The following is a 23,865-nucleotide window of genomic DNA, read 5'->3' as shown; positions in this document are numbered from 1 at the left end:
TTAGATGTAGCCCCTCAATGCAAGCTAACCACTTCATTGGGGCAAGCAAATAAACACTAATTTCTTCTAATGCTACATGAAAAAAGAACAAGTGTATTAAAATTAGGGAGAGATGTTAGGTCTAAACACTGTACCTATGGATAACTTAGGGGATTTTTCAAAGAAAATTTGTATATACTATATTTTATAAGAAGAAATCTCAAGAGTTACTCCTATTAACTCTACATTTTACACTTAATTATATTAAATGCTATAAAACTAATGTCCGATTAATTGAAGGGTAAGTCTTCAATTAACATCATCAATATTTTACAACTTGAAGCAAAATGATGTATAACAAAACCAATTTTACCACATAAACAAGGTGCCAGAAGGAGAAGAGAAAGAGTAAGAAATTGAAAACCTATTTGAAAAAATAATGAAAGAAAATATCCCTAATTTGGTGAGGGAAATAGACATACAAGCCCAAGAAGCACAGAGTCCCAAATAAGATGGATACAAAGAGGCCCACTCTAAGACATCATAATTAAAATGTAAAGGTTAAAGATAAAGAGATATTTTTAAAGGCAGCAAGAGGAAAAATGTTAATTACCTACAGGGGAGTTCCCATAATACTGTTAGCTGATTTCTCAAAAGAAACTTTGCAGGTTAGAGGGGATTCACAAGAAACATTCAAAATCATGAAAAACAGGGACCTACAGCCAAGATTACTCTACTCAGCAAAGATATCCTTTAGAAATAAGGGCAGATAAAGAGCTTCCCAGACAAGAAAAAACTAAAGGAGTTCATCATCACTAAGCCATTATTATATGAAATGTTAAGGGACTTATTTAAGAAAAAGAAGGTCAAAACTATGAATGATGAAATGGTAATAAACGCATATCTATCAATAACTGAGTCTAAAAAAAACAAAGCATATAAGAAGAACAGAGACAGAATCATGGATATGGAGAGTGTTTTGATGGTTTCCAAATGAAAGGGGATATGGGGAAATGGGTGAAGAGGTGAGGGGTTAAGAAGTACAAATAGGTAGTTACAGAATAGCCACAGGGATGTAAAGTACAATATAGGAATTGGAGTAGCCAAAGAACTTATACACATGACCCACGGATATGAACAATGGTGGGTGATTTGCCTGAGGGAGTGGGGAATGCTGCGTGGAGGGGGGCAAAGGAGCAAAAATTGGGACAACTGTCACAGCATAATAAAATGTTTTAAACAATCAAAAAAATTTAAAAGCTGTTACCTGAAAAAATAATAATACCAGCAACAACATGATCACAAAATAGTTATGCTAAAATAAGTGACACAACCAAAGAACTCACTATATCATTCCATTTATAAAAGAATTCTAGAAAATATAAACTAATCTATAGTGACAGAAAGCAGATCAGTGGGTGCATGGACAGGGGGATTGAGGGGAAATGAAATATAAAGAGTTAAGAAGAAACTGTGGAGAGGAGTGATAGAAATATGCATTACTTAGACTGCAGTGATGTTTTCACATGTGGTATGCATATGTTAAGACTTTAATTGTACACTTTAAATATGCACAGTTTATTTCATGTCAATTATGCCTGAATAAAGTGGAAAAATGTCTCCAAACTGCTGCAACATTGATAACAGATTATGAAAGTAAGATCTTGCAAATTCTCCAACCTTGTAACTGCTCCCAGGTTTATTAAATGTAAAAATTCAATCACTGAATAAAATGAATAATACTTTATTCTAGCAGAGAGGACAAAGATAATTGAATATAATTTTGAAAAAATGGCTGACTTATAATTACCCATTAAGTTATATACACAAAATTTGTGAATAAGGTCTAAGAACAGTAACATGGTACAAGGAAATTTAAGTGTTTCATTCATATTGCTTTAAAGTTTCTACTTTCAATGTGCTATAATGTGAACCATTGACATTATGTTTTATTTAATAGTAGTACTCTATCAAGGCTATTCTATCAATGATGTGTACTATCGACTAACTACCAATTCCTTTCCAGGTGCAATTTAAGGCAGGAATCTAGAAGAGGCACATATTTTTATTAATGACAGAAATCAACCTTTGCATTTTCCACTGGCTTATAAATTTTCTATTAAATGTCTAATGTGCCATATGTTGATCCAATCAATTACAATGACCTTTGCTACATAAGATGGAAAAAGTTGCCAAACTAAGATTTAGAAAATCTTTTAAACCTAAAAATTTGCTAAGCAACAGTTAAACTATTTCATATACAATGATAATCTAGGAACAACCAGTAAGCTTGAAGTGTCCAAAATATTTTTTCTAGTGGCAGCAGTAATAGAACAGAAGCACTCTTGTGCTCAAGCATCTTAAAAAGGCTTTTGTCCAACTCAAGCACAGCAGTCATGTGATCTGAGAGAAATCATAAGCCTAGCTCCATAGCTCTATCACCAGCTAGCTATATTAAGGAATACACAAACATATACACACAATACCTTTATGCCTTTTAAGGAACAAATAGAGAACCATATTAGAAGGGAACAAATGGAAAAATAAGGAAATGGTGGGCCTGTAATGCCACAGATTCATTCTTTCACTTAAACATTAAATAACTACCCACTGTGTGACAGGTGCTTACGATACACAGATTAAGAAAATGGCTTCCCTACCCTTGAGGAGAATTCATACCTTTTAGATGAAACATCTTTGGAGAAAAATGCACTGAAAAGTAAATGAAGTTTCCCCAAAGATGCCAAGATGGCCAGTATATTAGAGCAAGTGTTTGCAACTACAGGCAAAAGGTATGATTAAACCAACAATGACTGTTTCAGGAACAGGCCAAATTGAGATTCTTAACAGAAAAAGACCAAGGTAACAATGTAAACATGAATGGGCAAGATGTCTGTTCCTGTACATTTCAGACAAGAAGACAAAATGCTATCTTCAATCATCATATTCCTGACAGAATGGAGCTTGTAAAACAAACCATGTTTTAAATAACCATGTTTTAGACATGATCTAGCATCTAGAATTACTTTAGAAACAGGATATGTTATGGTCTGAATGTTTGCCCCCCCCAAGAACTCATATTTTGAAATTCTAATACCCAATGTGATATTATGAAGTGGGGGCCTTGTGAGGTGATTAGGTCATGAAAGCAGAGCTCTCATGAATGAGATCAATGCGCTTAAAAAAAATTTCCTTGACCATTCCATTATCTGAGAATACAGCAAGAAGTCACCAGTTTGCAAATAAGGCTTTTCACCAGAATGTGAGCATGCTATCACCCTGATCTTGGATTTCCAATCCCCAGACCTGTAAGAAACACATTTCTGTTGTTTATAAACCATCCAGTCTGTGGTATTTTACTAGAGCAGTCAAATGAACTAAAAAAGTCTAGTAAAAACTTATGCTAGGCTATTTCTTTTTTTTTTTTAATGCTAGGCTATTTCTAAGAAATAGTATTTGCAAAAAAAACTGCACATCTAAAGGCAAAAACTACCAAAAAACAAAGATGCAAAGAAATACAGCTAACAAAATAAAAATATAACTGTAAAACACAACTATGATTGAGAACACCAACTGCTGCCATCTTTTTCATAGTAGACAATAACAACTTCTTCATACCTAGTGTGTAGTAAAGAAGCTTTCAACAAAGCAAATACTTAAGTAAAGGAGGCATGCAAGTGGCAGTCAAAGGCATAGGAAAGAACTAACACAATAAGATGCTTCTAGGCTGAATGGCCCTTACAACCAAACTGGTCCAAAGATAAAATACTAAGTACACTCAAGATAATGTGGACAAAGAGGAACAAGCGTTTGGCTTGTGGTTTTTATTTTAATGTTCCTATGGTCACTTAACAAGCAACCAAGGGTATTTGTGAGGCTGAAGGGGCAGAGGCTCTCACCCTATACTTGTGCATCCCCAGTCAAATCTACAACCTTAGACAACAGGTAACAAAGGAAGGTCCTGAGGGGTTTGGTGAAATGGGCTCTGATTCTAGGTAAGAAGTATTAAGAGTCTATGCCAAAAACATCCTAGGCCACTAAACCCAAAACGAGGAAGAACTATTTTCACTCTCCAAACCTAAGCTCAACTAAGCAAGAATCCAAGATAGCAGAGGAGTAAGTGGAAGCTACACTAACCTCCTCCAAGGACCAATCTGGAATTACAGCAAGACTGTAGAGAAATCATCTTTGTTAACCAATTGAACACGAGATGCAGAGAAGTCTTATAACCAAGGACAGATAGAAGAAACCACTTCACAAGACTGGTAGGCAATGCAAAGGAGGCATGAGAGGGCTGGCTAAGATCCCACTGGTGGCAGCTGAAGATCCAGGGGGATATTTCATCGGCCATGGGGTTCCCTCTGAGAAGTATGAGGTCTAAACCCCAAGGTGGGCTCCCCAGCCTACAGCACCAGCAATGGAAAGGAACACAGATAACATCCAGCTGTGAAGAGCAGGTTTTCTGTCTGCCAGGGAGAGATGGCTAGAGACGCAGAGAGCCTCTGACAGGGCTCAACATATGTAATTTCATTTGCAGCCATTTGCCCTGGGCTCCAGCAGAAGGAGGGCAGAGTAGACTAGAGATGTGTGAGGAGAGTCTGCGATTGGTGGCTCTGAGGAGAGAACTGAAGGAACAGCCACCAGGATCCCTTTGTTGAGTCATTATCCATATTGCAGAAGTCATCTTTCTCAGGCAGAGGAATCCCCTCCAAGAGTGGCATCAGCCTGAGGGCAAGCAATATACCCACCCACAGGAATTACTCTGCCTCACTCTCTGGTGCTTAAGCCAGGCCAGGATGCTGATTATAGCTTGATTATATTAACTACTGATCAGCTTGGGGACTGATTACTTTAACAGCTAAAGTGGAAAATACAGAGAAACAGCCAAAATGGAAAGACAAAGAAAGCAGACCCCAAATGAAAGAACAATAGAATTCTCCAGAAGAACTAGATGAAACAGAGGCAAGCAATTTATCAGATAGAATTTAGAGTAATGATTACAAGGATACTCAACCGCATGAAAAAAAGACATAGAAATCTTAAAAAAAGGACTGGTCAGAAATAAAGAATGCAATACCTGAACTAAATGATATACCAGGAGGAATAAACAGTATGTCACATAAAGCAGAAGATCAAATCAGTGTTTTGGAAGACAAAGTAGAAAAAAATACCCAGGCAGAGCAACATAGAGGGGAAGAAAAAAAAAACGTTTTACATGAGGAGAGCTTAACAAACATTTTGGACAACATGAAGCATAACCACCTCCACTGCATGGAAGTACCAGAAGGAAAAGAGAGAGACCAAAAGATCGAGAACCTATTTGAAGAAATAATGACTGAAAACTTCCCTAATTGGTGAAGGAAAAAGATACAGAAGTCAAGAAAGCTCAGAGATTCAAAACAAGTGAGGTCCAGAGAGGCCTATATCGAAACACATCATAATGGAAATGACAAGGCTTAAAGACAAGGAGAAAAATCATAAAAGCCGCAAGATAAAAGCAAGTATTTACCTACAAGGAAGCACCAATAAGACTGGCATCTGATTACTCAACAGAAACATATCAGGCCAGAAGGGAATGACATGAAATATTCAAGGTGATGAAAATGAAAGACCTACAACCAAGGCTACTTTACCCAGCGAGGCTGTCATTTAAAATCGAAAGAAAAATAAGGAGCTTCTGAGACATTAAAAGCTAAAGCAGTTAGTTAATACCAAACCATTACTGCAACAAATATTAAGGGCTTTCTTTAAGAAAAAGAAGAAAACGAGAAAGAAAAAAAAAACAGAGGAAAACAGTCTAACAATAAAATCGTACTACCATGTTATCTATCAATAATCACCTTAAATGTAAATGGCTTAAATGCTCCAACCAGAAGACACAGGGTACCTGAATGGATAAGAAAACAAGACCCATATATGTGCTACCTCCAAGAGACTGACCTCACATCAAAAGATACACACAGACAAAAACTAAATGGATGGAAAAAGATATTTCATGCAAATGAAAAAGAAAAAAAGCTGGGGTAACAGTACTTATATTCGACAACATAGACTTTAAAAACCAGGCTACAGTATGAGACAAAGAAGGACACCACATAATGATAAATGGAACAATCCAACAAGAGGATATAACCCTAGTAAACCTTTATGCACCCAACACAGGAGCACCTAAATATGTAAAACAAATCTTAATGGACTTAAAAGCAGTGATTGACAGAAATACAGCCATAGTTGGGGATTTTAACAGCCCACTGACTTCAATGGACAGATCTTCCAGGCAGAATATCAATAACAAGACAGAAGCCTTAAAGAACACACTAGATTAAATGGACTTAATTGATAGCTTCAGAGCATTTCACCCCAAAGCAGCAGAACATACATACTTTTCAAGAGCACATGGAATGTTTTCTAGGATAGACAACATTTTAGGACACAAAACAAGTCTCAATAAATTTAAGAAGTCTGAAATCATATCAAGCATCTTCTCTGACCACAATGCTATGAAACTAGAAGTCTCAAAAAGAACACTGAAAAACATGCAAAGACACTGAAGCTAAATAACATGTTATTAAACAATAAATGGGTCAAAACAAGCTCAACGAAGAAATCGAAAGTAACATTTAAACAAATGAAATTGCAGAAACAACAACCCAAAATCAGTGGGGCACTGGGAATGCACTTCTGAGAGGGAAATTCATACATAGCATTACAGGACTATCTCAACAAGCAAGAAAAAGCTCAAATAAACAATCTGGCCTTATACTTAAAGGAACTTAAAAAAGAACAATAAACAAAGCCCAGAGTAGAAAGAAGGAAATAACAAAGAATCTAAAAAAAAATGATACAAAAGATTAATGAATCCAAGAACTGGTTCTTTGAAAAGATAAACAAGATGGACAACACTTAACCAGACTCATCAACAAAAAAAAGAGAAAGGACTCAAATTTAAAAATCAAAGGAGAAATAAAAACTGAAACCTAAGAAATACAAAGGACTGTAAAAAAATATTATGAAAAACTATATGCCAACAAACTGGACAACCTGGATTAAATGGAAAAATTCCTAGAAACATACAATCTTCCAAAACTAAATCAGGAAGAATAAGAGAATCTGAATAGGCAGACTACACCTAGTGAAATTGAAACAGTAATAAAAAAAATTGCCAACAAACAAAACCCCTGGACCAAATGGCTTCATAAGCAAATTTTACCAAACATTCTGAGAAAAAATAATACCTCTGTTTCTCAAAATAGTTCAGAAAGTTTGAGAGGAGGGAAGGCTCCCAAACTCATTATCCTAATTCCAAAACCAGATCAAGACACTACAAGGAAAGAATATTATAAACCAATATCTCTGATGAACATAGATATTAAAATCTTCTCAAAATCTTAGCAAACCAAATACAGCAGTGCATCAAAAAGATCATACACCATGATAAAGTGGAATTTACTCCAGGAATGCAGGGTCGGTACAACATTTGCAAATCAATAAATGTGATTCACCACATAAACAAAATGAAGGATAAAAACCACATGATTATATCAATAGATGCAGAAAAGTTTTGATAATATCTAGCACTCATTTATGATAAAAATCTCAGCAAAGTGCCAATAAAGGGAACATACCTAAACATAATAAAAGCCATGTATGACAAACCCACTGCTAGCATCAAACTCAATGGACCAAAAACTACAAGCATTTCCCTTAACATTGAGAGCAAGACAGGGATGTCCACTTTCACCTTTCTTATTCAACAGAGTACTGGGAATCCTAGCCACAGCAATCAGACAAGAAGAAGAAATAAAAGGCATCCAAATTGGAAAGGAAGAAGTAAAACTGTCTTTATTTGCAGATGACATAATACTATGCAAAGAGAACCCCAAAGATTCCACCAAGAAACTAATAGAACTGAATAATGAATTCAGCAATGTAGCAGGATACAAAATTAATATCCAAAAATCAGTTACATTTGTGTATATCAATAATGAACTAACACAAAAGGCAATTAAGAAAATAATCCCATTCACAATTACTTCAAAAAGAGTAAAATACCTAGGAATAAACCTAACCAAGAATGTAAAAGACCTGTACTTGGGAAATTATAAGATACTGAAGAAAGTAACTGGAGGAAGATACAAATAAATGGAAGCCGATACCATGTTCATGGACAGAAAGATGTAACATCATTAAAATGTTCTTACTATCCAAAGCAATCTATAGATTCAATGCAATTCCTATCAAGATTTCAATGACGTATTTCACAGAACTGGAACGAATTTTTCAAAAATTTATATGGAACCACAAAGGCTCCACATAGCAACAGCAATCCTGAGAAAGAAGAATAAAGTTGGAGAAATCAAGCTACCTAACATCAAACTGTACTACAGGGCCATAGCAATGAAAACAGCCTGGTAGTTGCATAAAAACAGACACACAGGTCAATGGAACAGAATAGACAGCCCAGAAATAAACCCACATGTTTCCAGTTAATTAATATTCGAGAAGGGAAGCAAGCATATACAATGGGCTAAAGATAGTTTATGCAATAAATGGTGTTAGGAATATTGGACAGATATGTGCAGAAAAATGAAACTAGACCACCTTATACCACACACAAGAATAAAATTCAAAATGGATTGAAGACTTAAATGTTATACCCAAAACCATACAAATCCTAGAAGAAAAAATAGGCAGTAAAATCTTGGACATTGCTTGTAGCAATATTTTATCACTATATCTGGCAAGGGAAGCAAAAGAAATAATAAACAAATGAGTTTATCATTCATAAACAAATAGTAAATCAAACTAAAGCATTCTGACAATAATTATTATTAATTTAATCAATAATCATTATTATTTATCAACAATAAATCAAATTAGAAAGTTTTTACACAGCAAAGGGAATCATCAGCGTAATAAAAAGACAACCCACAGAATGGGAGAACATATTCACCAATACATCTGATAAGGGGTTCATATCTAAAAATTAGGTGGCAGGCAGAAAACTTGGAAAGAAAAGAGCTGTGATCCATCCCTTCCACCGAGAACATACTTTCTTCTAAGGAACTGCAGTTGCATGGATGCGGGTAGACTTTTTACACTGGGACAATTTACTCCAGCCTTTTTACCTCCAAGCCAGTCGGGAGCATCAGTCCTTTCAGCAGAACCTGCCTTAGGCACTTAACCTTTCGTGACTCAGGTGTGCCAAGACCAAAAAAAAAAAAAAAAAAGGCCCAAATGGAAAACCAGATCAAAGCTCCAGAACAAATACAACTAAGCGACAAAGAGATAGCCAACCTATCAGATGCGCAGTTCAAAGCAATGGTAATCAGGATGCTCACAGAATTGGTTGAATATGGTCACAAATTAGATGAAAAAAGGCTACGCTAAGCGAAATGAAGGAAAATGCACAGGGCTCCAACAGTGATGGGAAGGAAATTGGAACTCAAATCAATGGTGTGGACCAGAAGGAAGAAGTAAACATTCAACCAGAAAAGAATGAAGAAACAAGAATTCAAAAAAGTGAGGAGAGGCTTAGGAACCTCCGGGACATCTTTAAACATTACAACATCCGAATCATAGAGGTACCAGAAGGAAAGGAGAAAGAGCAAGAAATCGAAAACTTATTTGAACAAATAATAAAGGAGGACTTTCCCAATCTGGCAAAGGAAAGAGACTTCCAGGAAGTCCAGGAAGCTCAGAAGCGTCCCAAAGAAGTTAGACTCAAGGAGGAACACACCAAGGCACATCATAATTACATTCCCAAGATTAAAGGAAAGAATCTTAAAAGCAGCAAGAGAGGAGACAGTTACCTACAAGGGAGTTCCCATAAGACTTCAGCTGATTTCTCAAAAGAGACCTTACAGGCAAGAAGGGGCTGGAAAGAAGTATTCCAAGTCATGAAAGGCAAGGACCTACATCCAAGATTACTCTATCCAGCAAAGCTTTCATTTAGAATGGAAGGGCAGAGAAAGTGCTTCTCAGATAAGGTCAAGTTAAAGGAGTTCATCATCACCAAGCCCTTATTATATGAAATGTTAAAGGGATTTATCTAAGAAAAAAAAAGATAAAAATATGAACAGTAAAATGACAACAAACTCACAGTTATTAACAACCACACCTAAAACAAAAACAAAAACAAACTAAGTGAACAACTAGAACAGAAACAGAACCACAGAAATGGAGATCACATGGAGAGTTATCAGCAGGGGAGTGGGAGGGGGAGAGAGGGGAAAAGGTACAGAGAATAAGCATAAATGTTAGGTAGAAAATAGACAGGGGAGGTTAAGAATAGTACAGGAAATGTAGAAGCCAAAGAACTTATATGTATGACCCATGGACATGAACTAAAGCGGGGGCAGGGGGAGGGATGTGGGTGGGAGGGGCTGTGTAGGGCAGAGGGGAATAAAGGGGGGGGGAATGGGACAATAATAGCATAATCAATAAAATATATTATTAAAAAATCTGTTGTTTTTGAAAAATATAATAAAATAAAATGTATATAGTAGTTATAAAACTCAACACCAAAAAAACAAACAACACAATTAAAAAATGGACAAAGGACCTGAATGGACACTTCTCCAAAGAGGACATACAGATGGCCAAGACACATATGAAAAGATGCTCAATGTCACTAATCACCAGAGAGATGCAAATTATATTCATAATGAGATACTATCTCAAACCTGTCAGAATGGCCATCATCAAAAAATCAACAAATAAGTGCTGGCTAGGATGTAGAGAAAGGGGAACCCTTTTGCACTGTTGGTGGGAATGCAGACTGGTGCAGCCTCTGTGGAAAACAGTATGGATCTACCTTTTGACTCAGTGATCCCACTTCTGGGAAGATATCTAAAGGAACCCAGAACACTAATCTGAAAGAACATAAGCATCCCTATGTTTACTGCAGTGTTATTTACAGTGGCCAAGATTTGGTAGCAGCCCAAGTGTCCATCAATAAATGAGTAGATAAAACAACTATGGGACATTTACACCATGGAATTCTACTTGGCTGTAAGAAAGAAGAAAAGTTTACCCTTTGCAATAGTATGGATGGACCTGAAGAACATTATGCTAAGTGAAATAAGGCAGAGAAAGACAAATACCATATGATTTCACTCATATGTGGAATCTAATGAACTAACTACTAACAAGCAAAACAGACACAGACTCATACATGGACATCAGATAACAGCTAGTGGGGATAGAGGTTAGGGAGTAGAGGGACTGAGCAAAAACAAAAAAGAACTCACGAATATGGACAACAGTGTAGTGATTTTGGGGGGAGCAGGGATATAAACAAACAAACTCAAGTAAGTTCCATGACTAATTTTTAGCCAGTACTCTTGACTTAGAACAGGAATCAGCTTACTATGACCTCTGGGTCAAATCCATTAGGTTTTTGTAAAGTTTTCCTAGAACACAGACACACTCATTTATTTACATATTTGCTACGGTTGCTTTCTCACTATAATGGCAGAGTTGTGTAATTTCAAAAAAAACCACATGGCCTACAAAACAGAACAAAATATTTACTAGCTCACCCTCTAGAAAAAAAATGTTGCTGACCACTCATTTAGAAAAAAGGAATGAATACCTACCTACTGCCTTTTTCTGAAAGGCATTAAGAAAACTAGAGTGCTTATAGTTGAGCTCAACAATCAAAGAAGTCCTTCTCGAATATCCTTTCCTGTAATTTCTGAAAGATGCTTTTTGCCATCTTGATGCAGGATTCATTTGTATGGGGTCTATGTCTTGACAGCTCAAGAGCCTAAGCTAATCACTACCACCAATTCCTACTTAAGTTTTCCAAATGTAATGTCAGACTTGAGATCACAACCACCATGAAGACTCTACTTCCTTGCTTACCCATGTGTTTCCTTGCTTAGCCCCAAACCATCTGATGGGGTATAAACACTGTTTTTTATATTTAGGATATAAACCCTTTGATGTACCAGAATCATTTAGGGAGCAAATGAATATTTTTAATTATAGGATGATAAATAAGGATTTCTCCTGATTTGGCCAAGTACCCTGAAATGTAATGTATCTAAAATGCATACCTCCAAAACTAGATATCCATTCTGCCAATGGCTGGTGAAAGAGATCACACCTGAGATAGATATGTATGAGGTATTATCTGTCTAAATTGATCCTAGAGAAAACAATGGGAATAAACAAGGGGAAACATTTAAAAATGCCATGAAAATTAGGATGCTGTGTCAGTGAACTGCTCCGGCCAAATGAGACAAGGCCTGCATGGAATCTGCATTGAGGAGGAATCCAATAAGTTGTAACACTAATTGGAATTAGAATTCTTAATGTCAATTTTCATGTCATTGAAAAATTCCTTTCTCAGACAAAGGGGAAGATGAGAGAGTCAGATAGCCAAAACCAAACACACACTGAGCCAGGAAGGTAAATTTTCTAAAATCTTCTTTATCAGGAAAAAGAGGCTAAGAATCACTATAAACTCTACCAGAAAGGGGGGAAAATTCAATAATTTTTCAACAAGTGTTTATTCAGCATCTATATACCAAGGACTGAGGTTGTAGTTACTAAAAAACACACAAAACCCTTGTCCTCATGGATCTTACATTCCAGTGGGCATTAGGAATAAAATACATTGTACATTATATGGTAGTTAAGTGCTAAGAAGAAAACTAGTGAATGATAGGGAGCCCTGAGAGGGGTGTCCAGGAAAGGCTACACTGACGAGGCAACATTAGAGTGCTTCTGAACTAACAAGCTTCATAGTACAACTGAGGCACTACAATATACATTATCCGGGATTATACCCTAAGAATCCTGAAACACCAATTCAAAGGAACCTATGCACCCCAATGTTCATAGAAGCACAATTTACAATAGCCAAGTGTTGAAAGCAACCTAAGTACCCATCAGTAAATGAGTGGATCAAAAAACTATGGTACATTTACAGAATGGAATAGTATACAGCAGAAAGAAAGAAGAAGCTCCTACCCTTTGCAACAGCATGGATAGAACTGGAGAGCATTATGCTCACTGAAATAAGCCAGGAGGTGAGAGACAAATACCATATGATCTCACCTATAAGTAGAAACTAAATAACAAAACAAATAAGCAAGCAAAATACAACCAGAGACACTGAAATAAAGAACAAACTGACAGTAATTAGAGAGGAGGGGAGAAAGGGATAATGGGGGATAATAGGGGAAGGACCATCAAGGAACATGTATAAAGGACCCATGGACAAAACCAAAGGGGGTAGGTTTGAGGTTGGGAGACAGGGATGGGTAGGGAGGGGGGCATGGTGGGGTGAAAATGGAGACTACTGTATTTGAACAACAATTAAAAAAATTTAATCAAATTATTCATATTCGTGTAATATCCATGTGTGTCATGGGCTTGCAGTGGTGATTGCTACATTGTTCTTCAGAGACAGTAACATAACTTACTCTCTATAAGGGCAAAGTTCAAGATAAGAAAGTAGTATACATTTTCCCAGCTAGATTTAAGCACAATTCAAGAAAATCACTCTTTGAAATGTTCCCAAAACAACAAAGGACTAAAAAGGTATAAACCCACAAGGACAAAAAATAGAAGAAACAAGGGCAGATAAGAGATGTCAACAAATAGGCAGATAAAATAAAAACATAAACAACTGAGGAAGGTACACTGGACAGAATTTTTATGTGGGCATACTATCTTAAGAAAGTACATGGCAGGATACAAGAAAGGACAAAGCTATAGCAATGCAGTACTGACAAGCATCTCAAGCTAGATCAAAATGCTGCCAGAAAAAACGTAGAGCCAGACACCCCAATGTTAGTTACACAGGGAAATCCAGTAACACAAGGGAAGAATATTGCTAATCCCAAGGAACAAGAACAGAGGAAAGAATAGAAAGACAACTCTACAAGAATTTTAAAAATGGGTCATTGCCACACAGGTAAGCAAGTTTTAACCAATGGGGCTGCCCGTCTTGCTGTTAAATTGACACCTGGAAGTAGTGAAGAGAGTAAATCAGCTGTCACCACTAGACTTACTTCAAAGACAAGGGTACATTTAAACTACAAGCTCTGTATCTTCTATACCTGTTGATCACCAAAAGCCAAAGCTGGGTCCCTATCCCTGTGCATTAGAGCACAGGTGGCAAACACAAGGCCCACGGGCCCAATCCAGCCCACCACTTTGTTTTATCTGGCCCAGCACCTTGTTTCTACTGGGGGCAGTGCTGAGCTCTCGCTGAACTGTTAAGGAGTAGTTACATTTATACGGTCCTAAAATCACATTCAGCCCTTTGAAAGCAACTGCGAGGCTGATGTGGCCCCCAGTGAAAATGAGTTTGACACCGCTGCATTAGAGAAGGGGATAAGGATTAGGAAACCTCTCTTTAGTCATACATAAATTTCAAAAACAGAAAAGAACTGAGAAGTTGAGAATAAGAATCTCCTAAAATATAACCAGTGAAGCAGAGAATATAACTTCTCTGAGAAGTCTAAAAACCTAAGACATCTACATGTTGCAGAATCTTCTGTAAAACAGCATAACACCTAACAAAGAACAGCAGAAAAGTATTCCCATTCTTGAAAAATCAGGATTACTCTATTTTTCTACCATTCATTCCTTTCTGTATATAAAGTCAACTATTTCCTCCAAATGCTCAATGCAAATAAAAACAGTAACATACTTAAAAGGTAGGGAGAATAACACTTTCCTATCTGTTACACTTTTACAGCATCCCTGCACTTACTTTAACAGACTTCAAAATATAAAATAAGGGGTGTATCGAAGTCCCTTGTAAAGGTATTTTTTAAATCAAGTCTGAACTCTTAAAATATCTTCAAGTTTTAATAGTTTACACCAAAGATTTTATTATAGTTTCACATTAGCTTATTTTCTGCCCACATTAAAATTATTGAGAAATACTTAAAATTTAAAGATAAAAGTACTAGAGAGAGCAGAAACTAATACAAATACAAGTTACAGTGACAAAAGAAGATTTCTCATAAATATCATCCCAAATTTTATTATCATTGATAAAAATTTTAAAGTATAAGCTGGGTACTCCTCTCATTTAATTTAAAAAAAACCTATAGAGAATGCACTAATTTCTTCTTTATGGATAGTCTTCACAGTTAAAAAACCTTATCTTACTAACACATACTATATATAAATAAATGTCTTACCTATTAAAGATTTGATATTTTCTAAGATTAAATCACTGGTAATATTTCCTGATAAATCTTGCCCCAATTCAGCAATCAGCTTGGCATAACCTTCATTTTCTTCTCTTAACAAATTGAATTTTTGTTGCTTATAACTGAAATTAGATAAACATCATAAAGGGGATAAAATTAATTTCAATTAACAAGCTTGCAAAAGAGTAATGTACTGTTATTGAATTTTCTTATTTCTCATATTAGCAATCATAAAAAGTAGTTGTTGAAAGTTTACCTCTTTGTTTATCTTTTAGGATAGAAAACTGTAGTTGTTCATAAGAGACACCCCAATGTTAGTTACACAGGGAAAACCAGTAACCCACAGGAAGGATATGGCTAATCCCAAGGAACAATAACATACCACTATTTCCAAGATTGTCTAAGAATATACCCTAGAGTACAGCCATAATCTAAAGTATTTTATTAGTAATAATAAAAGCACTGATTATTTTAACTTCCAATGCGAAGAAAATTAACATTGGTTTCACATAGATAATGTTCATTGTTGACTGAATCATGGGCTACTTTTAAGAGAAAAAAAACACAAGACACATGTTAACAGCGACAAAAAAAATATTTACACTGCCTTTAGAAACTTCTAGTATTCAAAATGAGAACTAAAACACATACTCAGGTACTTGACTGCAAAATAAAAATACATGTACTTACAAGAGTTTTGTCTTGATTTTAACTGACTTTTGATTGAATTGCTGTGATTGTTTGATAAGCCCTAATGATTCCAATGTTTCCGGATCCAGGCGTTCCTTTAGAACTGTGTCTGAAACTAAATACTATATTTAAAAATATTAAAGGCTAGTTATTATTCAGCATTCCAACTATGCACCCACAATCTTAAATATACTGAAAATAATTAAAATATCAATATCATACTATAGATATCAACTTATAACAAATCTTAGAACTTCAACAAAAATGACAACTCTCCAAATAAAGTAAAAACAACATATAGCTCTTTTTTAAAAACTTGCTAAGATTGTATATGCATGCTGTCCACAGTCTATAAATGAGAACTACAGATGAAATTCTGATTGAAATTGAGTCAAATGAATTTTAAGTAAATACAGCACTTAAGCCTTCTTCTGATTCTCCTGTTTAAACCAAATAATTCTAGTACAGCAAAGATAAAGACATTCTTGCAGGTCTGAGTAATGACATTTCTTCTAGTTCTAAATTTATGAACATGAAATTGTTTACGAGACAATTATTATAACAAGTTCTAAAATTTACTGTTTTTAAACTCCACTTTTTCTCTTTACCTAATAAAAAATTTTATAAAAATTATTCAGTTTAAAAGCTGTCCACATCATTTCTACTCACTTGATAGATGCTTACCTTTTACTTGGTTAGAAACTTACTAGGTCAGGAATATCACCAAAGGTTTTATATGTATAAATACCTTAAGTGATATATAGTAGCATGCCTATTTCATAGACATAATTAGCATGTCTAATTCTACAAAGCATTCATTCCATTTCAAGAACACCCAAATCATACCTTAAAATGAATAGTCAACTGAATGTCAATACCCTTCTCCATTAATGATTAACTGTGATTATATTTGTTCAATGTAAAATTTAGAAAGGAAATATATTTTTTAAAACTTACCAAACATGCTAATACCAATTGTGTAAAATAGTCTCTCTTGCCCTTTTCTTCTAAACAATTTGTCTCAATATCTACAATGATGAAAGGAAAAAAAAGATAAAAGTGTGATTGATTTTCTAGACTCTCTCCAGCACTATAATAAGATAATACAATTTATTTAAAATTAGCTTCTTTTAAAATGCCTCATTCTGAATTTGGAAAAAAGTTGAAACTATAGTAAATATGAGATGTCCTTCATATGCATATGAATGCTAAGAATTAATTTCTCCTGATACTAGAGACTGATCCTGTGACGAATGGCATATCCATAAAATGGTAAGTCAATTACAGAGAAGCTATGTGCTATGGCACTAGAAGCAACAAAGTTTCAAAAAGTACTGTTTTTGGGGTAGGGAGGACAGTGGGTGGAGGTGGAAGAGGGTATGGGGGGATAAATGGTGATAGAAAAAAAGAAAAAATTCTGTTTTCAAACATGGAAATTTTTTAAATAATATATTTTATTTAACATAAAAGATCCACAATATTTAAGCAAAGTTTAAATGACCACATGTTAGAGATGCTAAAGAAAAGGTTCCTTCCTTAGGTGGAAAAATGAACTGGGTGACAAAATTTCTTCTAATACTAAAGATCCTATTACTCATGAAGGTCAAATCTTTGACTTTGGCTACCTTGGTACCATGTACCATGTTCTAACCAAGCTACTTTGCCACCAACTCTATGAAAAGAAAGTATTAAAAGATATTGTTTAGCTTGAAAACAGTTTATTGTATACTTCACAAACACACAAGCCCTCTGACCATTATGCAAGGCACCATAAATGACACAAAAACTTAGAGAAGAGTACACTTGTGTTGCATGATTCAAGGTAAAGTGCATTTTAAGGCAAATGGGTATTAGCCCTGGCCAGGTAGCTCAGTTGGTTAGGGTATCATCCCAACACACCAAGGTTGTGGGTTCAATCTCCAGTCAGGGTACATACAAGAATCAATGAATGAATGCATAAATAAGTGGAACAACAAATCAATGTTTCCCTCTCTCTAAAATCAGTAAGTACAATTTAAAAAAATAAAGCAAATGGGTGCCAATTGCGGGAGATCGTGGCGGGGGGGTATGGGCAGGTACCAGGAACAGGACCATGCACTTTTCCAGTGTTTATTGCAATGGCAGTTATGTGCAACCTACGAGCAGTTATCCAAAGTTAGCACATCCAGAAGAGGTGCTGTGTCTCATGGTCTCTGTCTATACAATAACATGCTAAGATTTCTCCAAAGTACAAAGCCTTCTCACTAGTAGTCTTAGTACCACTAACAGAAAATGATTATTAAATGTCTTCAACATGGTTTTCATTACGCCCCCCCAAAAAAACCATGTGTCACATAAAAGGTTCAAAATATAATCTAGAAGCAGAATTAGTGCACATTTAAAACCTGAAGCTACGCAAGGCTGGCTATTTCTGATCATGGTTTCAATGCTTCCAGTGCTTTTCACTTTTTCTAAATGGGCACCCAGTTTCTTACCATTTAAAATGCATGTGAAAGATATTTTTAACATCTTATTTTGAATTACAAGTCTACTTAACAAACAAAAATTATTCATGATTTTTGTTTTATTCTCACTAAATACTTTGAAGAACTCCTTAAGTTTCAGTAAATTATCTTTTTTAATTTTGTTTATTTTTAGAGAGAGGGAAGGGAAGGAGAAAGAAACGGAAAAAAACCAATGTGTGATAGAAACATCAATTGGTTGCCTCTCGCACACCCCCAACTGGGGAACTGGCCTGCAACCCAGGCATGTGCCCTGACCAGGAATAGAACTGGCAACCTTTCGGTTTGCCCAATAATGTCCAAACCACTGAACCACACCAGTTAGGGCAAGTGTCAGTAAATTATTCAAAAATTTTCTCAACAACTTTCTGATATGAAGCATAGAGAAAATAAAACAATTAGCTCTAAATGCCAAGCATTAAAAAATTTCAACCAGGATTGGCAAGATTACAAGATTGATCTCAGGATCACTACTTTAGCTGATTATACACTATTACGTATTTTAAAAGCCAACGAACTCATAATTAGAATGTGCTATAGAAAGAGGCACCAATTTTTTGTCATATAATAAAAATTGTCCTTTAACAGTTCTAGGGTCTCCCCAAACTGATGTCCTACCACAGCTTTGCTTTCTACTGCCATCACTGAGAATCAAAAGAGAAAGGAATTTATCATCAAATACATCTACACTTTCCTGGCCCTTCTCCACTTACCCTTCTTGGACAGTGCCATTTACCAATATCATGGCCACTATAGCTAAGCACACAGTCAACTCAAGTGTATTAAAGAAATTTCATGTGTAATTTACGCAATGTAAATTGCAGTACTATCTCAATCTCTCAATAAGATTTTTAATCCATGGGTATCTCATCTATGCCCCCTTCCAGGAACTCCTAGTTGTCTCCCCATTACCTAGCCTTGTGGTCCCTACTCAGCCTAGAACTTCATGGATACTGATTGTGAGCAGTCAGGACAAAACTGGGCCCATTCTTTTAACCATCTATCTACCATCCAAGACCTGTAAATCCCTAAGATCTACTCCCAAGGTTCCTAAGATCAGAGCACCTGGGTAACAGGTTTATCCTCTTCAAGTCAAAATGCTCTCCTTTTAGCCAACAGACGTGATTAAGATACCACTGTTTGGGTTCTGACCATGTTAGGAAATACTTAATAGGCCCTCAGTAAATTTCTTAGCTCAGCTATCTCTTTAATATCCCCTATGATTTTACTACAAAGTCCTCAGCCATTTCTAACTCTAGGTCCCAGAATCACCAATCATCTACCTGAGCTCAGCACATCAAGTCACATCAGACTCCTCCCCTTTCAGGTTAATAAAGTTCTCAAAATCCCTCACCCTTACACGAGGGCAAAGTTTCTTTAAAGAAAATGGATATATTAACCAGGAAAGTACAGCACTCATTTGTCATATAACTATTAAAATATTAGAAAAACAACATGATGTAGTTAAAAGATCATGGGCTCTAGAACCAAAAAGATCCAGGTTCAAACCCTGCCTCACTGGCTATGTGGCCCTAAAAAAATCACTTCTCTGAGCTTCAATTTTCTGATCTCTACAACTACCTTACGCAAGTTGCTATGGGAAGTAAAATGATATTAAGTGCTTAACACAATGCCTAGAAGACAGAAGTGCTCCAAAATGGCACCTACATTATTTTTACTATTTTCTTTTCATCATCATCAGAGACAGCTCACATTCTTACTCCTATCCCCCACCTTGATCTGGAGTCACCCTTGGATCATTTTTTCTGCCAAGGATCAGGGTATGTGAGTGAGGGTGCAGGTGAGGGAAATTCTCTTTCCAAACTTGCCATCCTAACTAAATCTTGCTTGTAAAAATAGGCTGGATAGGGTAAAAGAAATTTCCCAAGAACAACCAAAATCATTTTCATGAATTCATGCTACTAGTAAAAAGCAATGACCTGTAACAATAAATCATATTACTAAATGCCTATGAAGGCAAATATATCCTAATAAGTCAATAAAGAAATTATTAGCCCTGGCTGGTGTGGATTGAATGCCAGCCTGAAAACCAAAGGGTCACTGGTTCGATTCCCATTCAGGGCACATGCCAGGGTTGCAGGCCAGGTCCTCAGTAGAGGGAATGTGAGAGGCAACCACACACTGATGTTTCTCTCCCTCTCCCTCTCTTTGTCTTTCCCTTCCCTCTAAAAATAAATAAACAAAAAATCTTTAAAAATATTTTAAAACATTTTTTAAAAAGAATTTATTAGAACTTACTAATAAACTGATGAGTGATGAATACCCAAAGAAACATATACTCCTGACACTATCAAGGAATAACAGCTTCCACAAAATGTTACCTACAAATCATTTTCACTCTTACAAACTTATAGTAAAACCAATTTTAAAATTGAAACTTGTTTCATGCTACATATATCTGTAACATAATTTACTATCTATATAGTTCATGCTTTAAAAAAATAAGCTTAAAGGGGTTTTGTTGTTGTTTCTATAAACCAGGACAGTTTTAAGATTGAAAGAAGGCATTACTCGCCCTGACTGGTGTGGCTCAGTGGGCTGGGCATCATCCAGCAAACTGAAAGGTCACCAGTTCGATTCCCAGTCAGGGCACATACCTGGGTTGAGGGCCAGGTCCCCGGCTTGGGGCATGTAAGAAGCAACTGATTGATGTTTCTTTCGCACTTAGATGTTTCATTCCCCCTCTTCCTCCACATCGATGTTTCTTTCCGTTTCTTTCTCCCTCCCTTCCCCTCTCTCTAAAAATAAATAAATAAAATCTTTTTTGAAAAGGCACTACTCATAATTATGCGAGGAAAAACAAAACAAGACTGGGACATATGGTCACCCCATCAATGGTCTGAACTTTTCATTTCTCACTCACAGTCCACACATTTTGGACCTGTTTCCAACATTACTGTAGTTAATGAAATCTTATAAATACCAGGCATTTAGATTTATTGAAGTTAAATTCCAGAGTCTCAGTAAGACAGTTAAGTAACCTATCTAATTCTAGAAATTAGGATTAATGAGATAAATGCATTAATTCCAATTTCACAAACTCTGAATTTAAATCTTTTTTTTTCTTAAGTTCTCCCCACTGTTCCCATAGTGGAGGACATTTTCAAGGAGGCAACCTTAAGACAGCAACATGTTGTTGAGACCATCTGGACAGTATATGGAATGCATGACTAAATCCCATTAGGACCTCTACATAAACTTGAAGATTCTGGCAAGCAGATGTGGAGACCTACTTACTAGTCTTATATCCACAAGAGACAGGCCTTGAAGGTAAATTTCCCTGCTTATTAAACCTGCCACCTATTAATCTGGAGTGGTAGGCCTCTTCAATCTCTCCTTGCCCTCTGTGTGGGGGGCCAATTTGCCCACTGACATGCATGTGTCTAAACTATATATATTCCTCTGGATTTGTCCCTTTCTTTCTTTTATATGAATGGAATAATACTTTTTTACAATCGTCTATAAGTCACTTATTTTGATCAACATTATTCTTTTAGATTTATTCATGTCGATGCATGTAGCTGAAGGGCATTCATGTTCACTGTTGTCTCATACAGGTCACAGCCCCTCATTATAAACTCTTGTTGCCAGCTGAATTTCAAATTTCAGAGAGGTTAAGTCTTATTTTATTTTTTATTGATTTCAGAGATAGAAAGGGGGAGGAGAGAAAGAAAGAGAAACATCAATTTGTTGTTCCACTTAATACATTCATTGGTTGATTCTCATATGTTCCATGACCGGGATCAAACCCTCAACCTTGCCATATCAGGACTATGCTCTAACCAACTGAGCTACCAGGCCAGGGCCTACAGAGGTTAAGTCTTATTCTAAAGTGAATACTATAATGTCTCGTAATGTTTGCTATTACATCAAAGTATAGAAAGCCTAAGACTGAGGGAAAAAACTGTGCTCAGTTATTTTAATTCAGATCTAGAATTAGAAAAGTAAATTTGCAATATACATTATTTTTCAATCCATGCTTCCCATGGAAAAATGCTACTTTTGTAAAAAGAAATGTTCCTCTTTTTTTAATCCTCACCCGAGAATAAGTTTATTGATTTTAGAGAGACAGGAAAGGAAAGCAAGAAACAGAAACATGGGTGTAAGAGAAAAACATCGATTGGCCACCCCTGTATCAGCCCTGACCGGGGATTGAGCCCACAGCCTAGGAGTGTGTCCTAACTGGAGATCAAACCCGCAAACCTTTTTGGTGCATGAGATGACGCTCCAACCAACTGACCCACCTGGCCAGGGCCAGGGCAAGAAATATCCTCACGCCTTTCCCTTCCCCCTCTTCTTTCCCTCAGGTGCATTATTTTGGCCTTTCTTTCCCTCAGGTGCATCATTTTGACCTTTCCCTCTACTAAGCTACAAGGGCCTTTCTTTTACTTACGTAACTTGTTTCCTGAGCCTATACTGCCCAGTTGGCTCACTTCTACTACCTCTGTAACTTTCTCTTATAATTTGAAAAAAAAAGCAATAATCCTTTTTATCTTGCATGAATTCTTATTTACTCTGGACAGAGAAGTTGCTATTTCCAAAGCTGCTTCCTCATCTTCGAAACAAAAGTAATTTCAATTATTTCATTCTTCCTGCTCTTTCTAAAATTAAGAATCAAGAATACAATAGAAAAGTAAATATCTCAAGTGTCCTAAGTTTGAGATTCTGACATTCACTGAATAAGATTAATTATACTAAAATCAGAATAATTCAGACTAACTTCAGAAAACTTGGCTTATTTATTTGAAATCCCTTAGTTGAATTTTATTATATAAAGATACATTCTAAAAAACTCGAACTATTTGAATTATAAACTAAAACTATGTAAAATTAGTTTATAAAGTGATTATACTCACATTTGACTTACTATATTATATTCTCTATAAAATAAAAAAATACAGTGTAGATTTGAATAAACTTTTGTACATCTGTAAAATTCTTAGGTTGAAAGGAAACAATGCAACACAGTACATTAGTTTACCAAACAGCACTTGTTACAGGTAAAATAAAAGCTTAATACCTACCTAATATGCAGAACACATCAGCAAGAATAGAGGGCAGATCCTCGCGAAATTCCTAATTTTAAAAACATAATTATTCATAGTAAATACAATAACACACTAGCAAGTATTATAACTTCAGCATAACACTCTTCAGTAAAATTTAAAAACAAAACCCGAACACCACTACATTTACAAAGAACTCTTCAAGTTTCATAATATAGAGAAAATAAAAAATGGGAGACAACTGTTGGAAAAAATATTTAAATGTCTACCATGAAATAACTTGATTAAAAAAAAAACCAGAAACCTAAACAAGCACCTCAGGAGATATTAAAGCACACAAACAAGTAATATTTTTCCATTTAAGTTTCATGTTAGAAACCACTGGAATTTAGAGGACCTCACATCTATCTAAAGACTGTTAAAATAGTAATTTTTCATCAAAAACTTTAAATGCTTTGCTTGTGCCTAAGCCAACAATGATATATG

At 35.8% G+C, this 23,865-nt stretch overlaps 1 protein-coding gene across 7 annotated transcripts in view; it reads right to left on the bottom strand.

Moving 5' to 3' along the window:
• Positions 1-23,865, bottom strand: part of THOC2 (THO complex 2) — a 117,834-nt gene that overhangs the window by 70,585 nt on the left and 23,384 nt on the right. For all 7 annotated transcript variants that reach the window (XM_045852173.1, XM_045852169.1, XM_045852168.1 and 4 more), the window contains exons 4-7: positions 23,398-23,449; positions 16,809-16,879; positions 15,852-15,973; positions 15,150-15,283 (exon numbers count right to left, since the gene is read on the bottom strand). In XM_045852173.1, the coding sequence (XP_045708129.1) occupies positions 15,150-15,283; positions 15,852-15,973; positions 16,809-16,879; positions 23,398-23,449 (379 nt within the window). The remainder of the gene's footprint in view (positions 1-15,149; positions 15,284-15,851; positions 15,974-16,808; positions 16,880-23,397; positions 23,450-23,865) is intronic.

This window comes from Phyllostomus hastatus, unplaced genomic scaffold (genome assembly GCF_019186645.2).
Source record: "Phyllostomus hastatus isolate PE091 unplaced genomic scaffold, TTU_PhHast_1.1 phas_contig_90, whole genome shotgun sequence".
NCBI classification, from domain to species: domain Eukaryota; kingdom Metazoa; phylum Chordata; class Mammalia; order Chiroptera; family Phyllostomidae; genus Phyllostomus; species Phyllostomus hastatus.
This window is presented reverse-complemented; position numbering and strand designations above follow the sequence as displayed.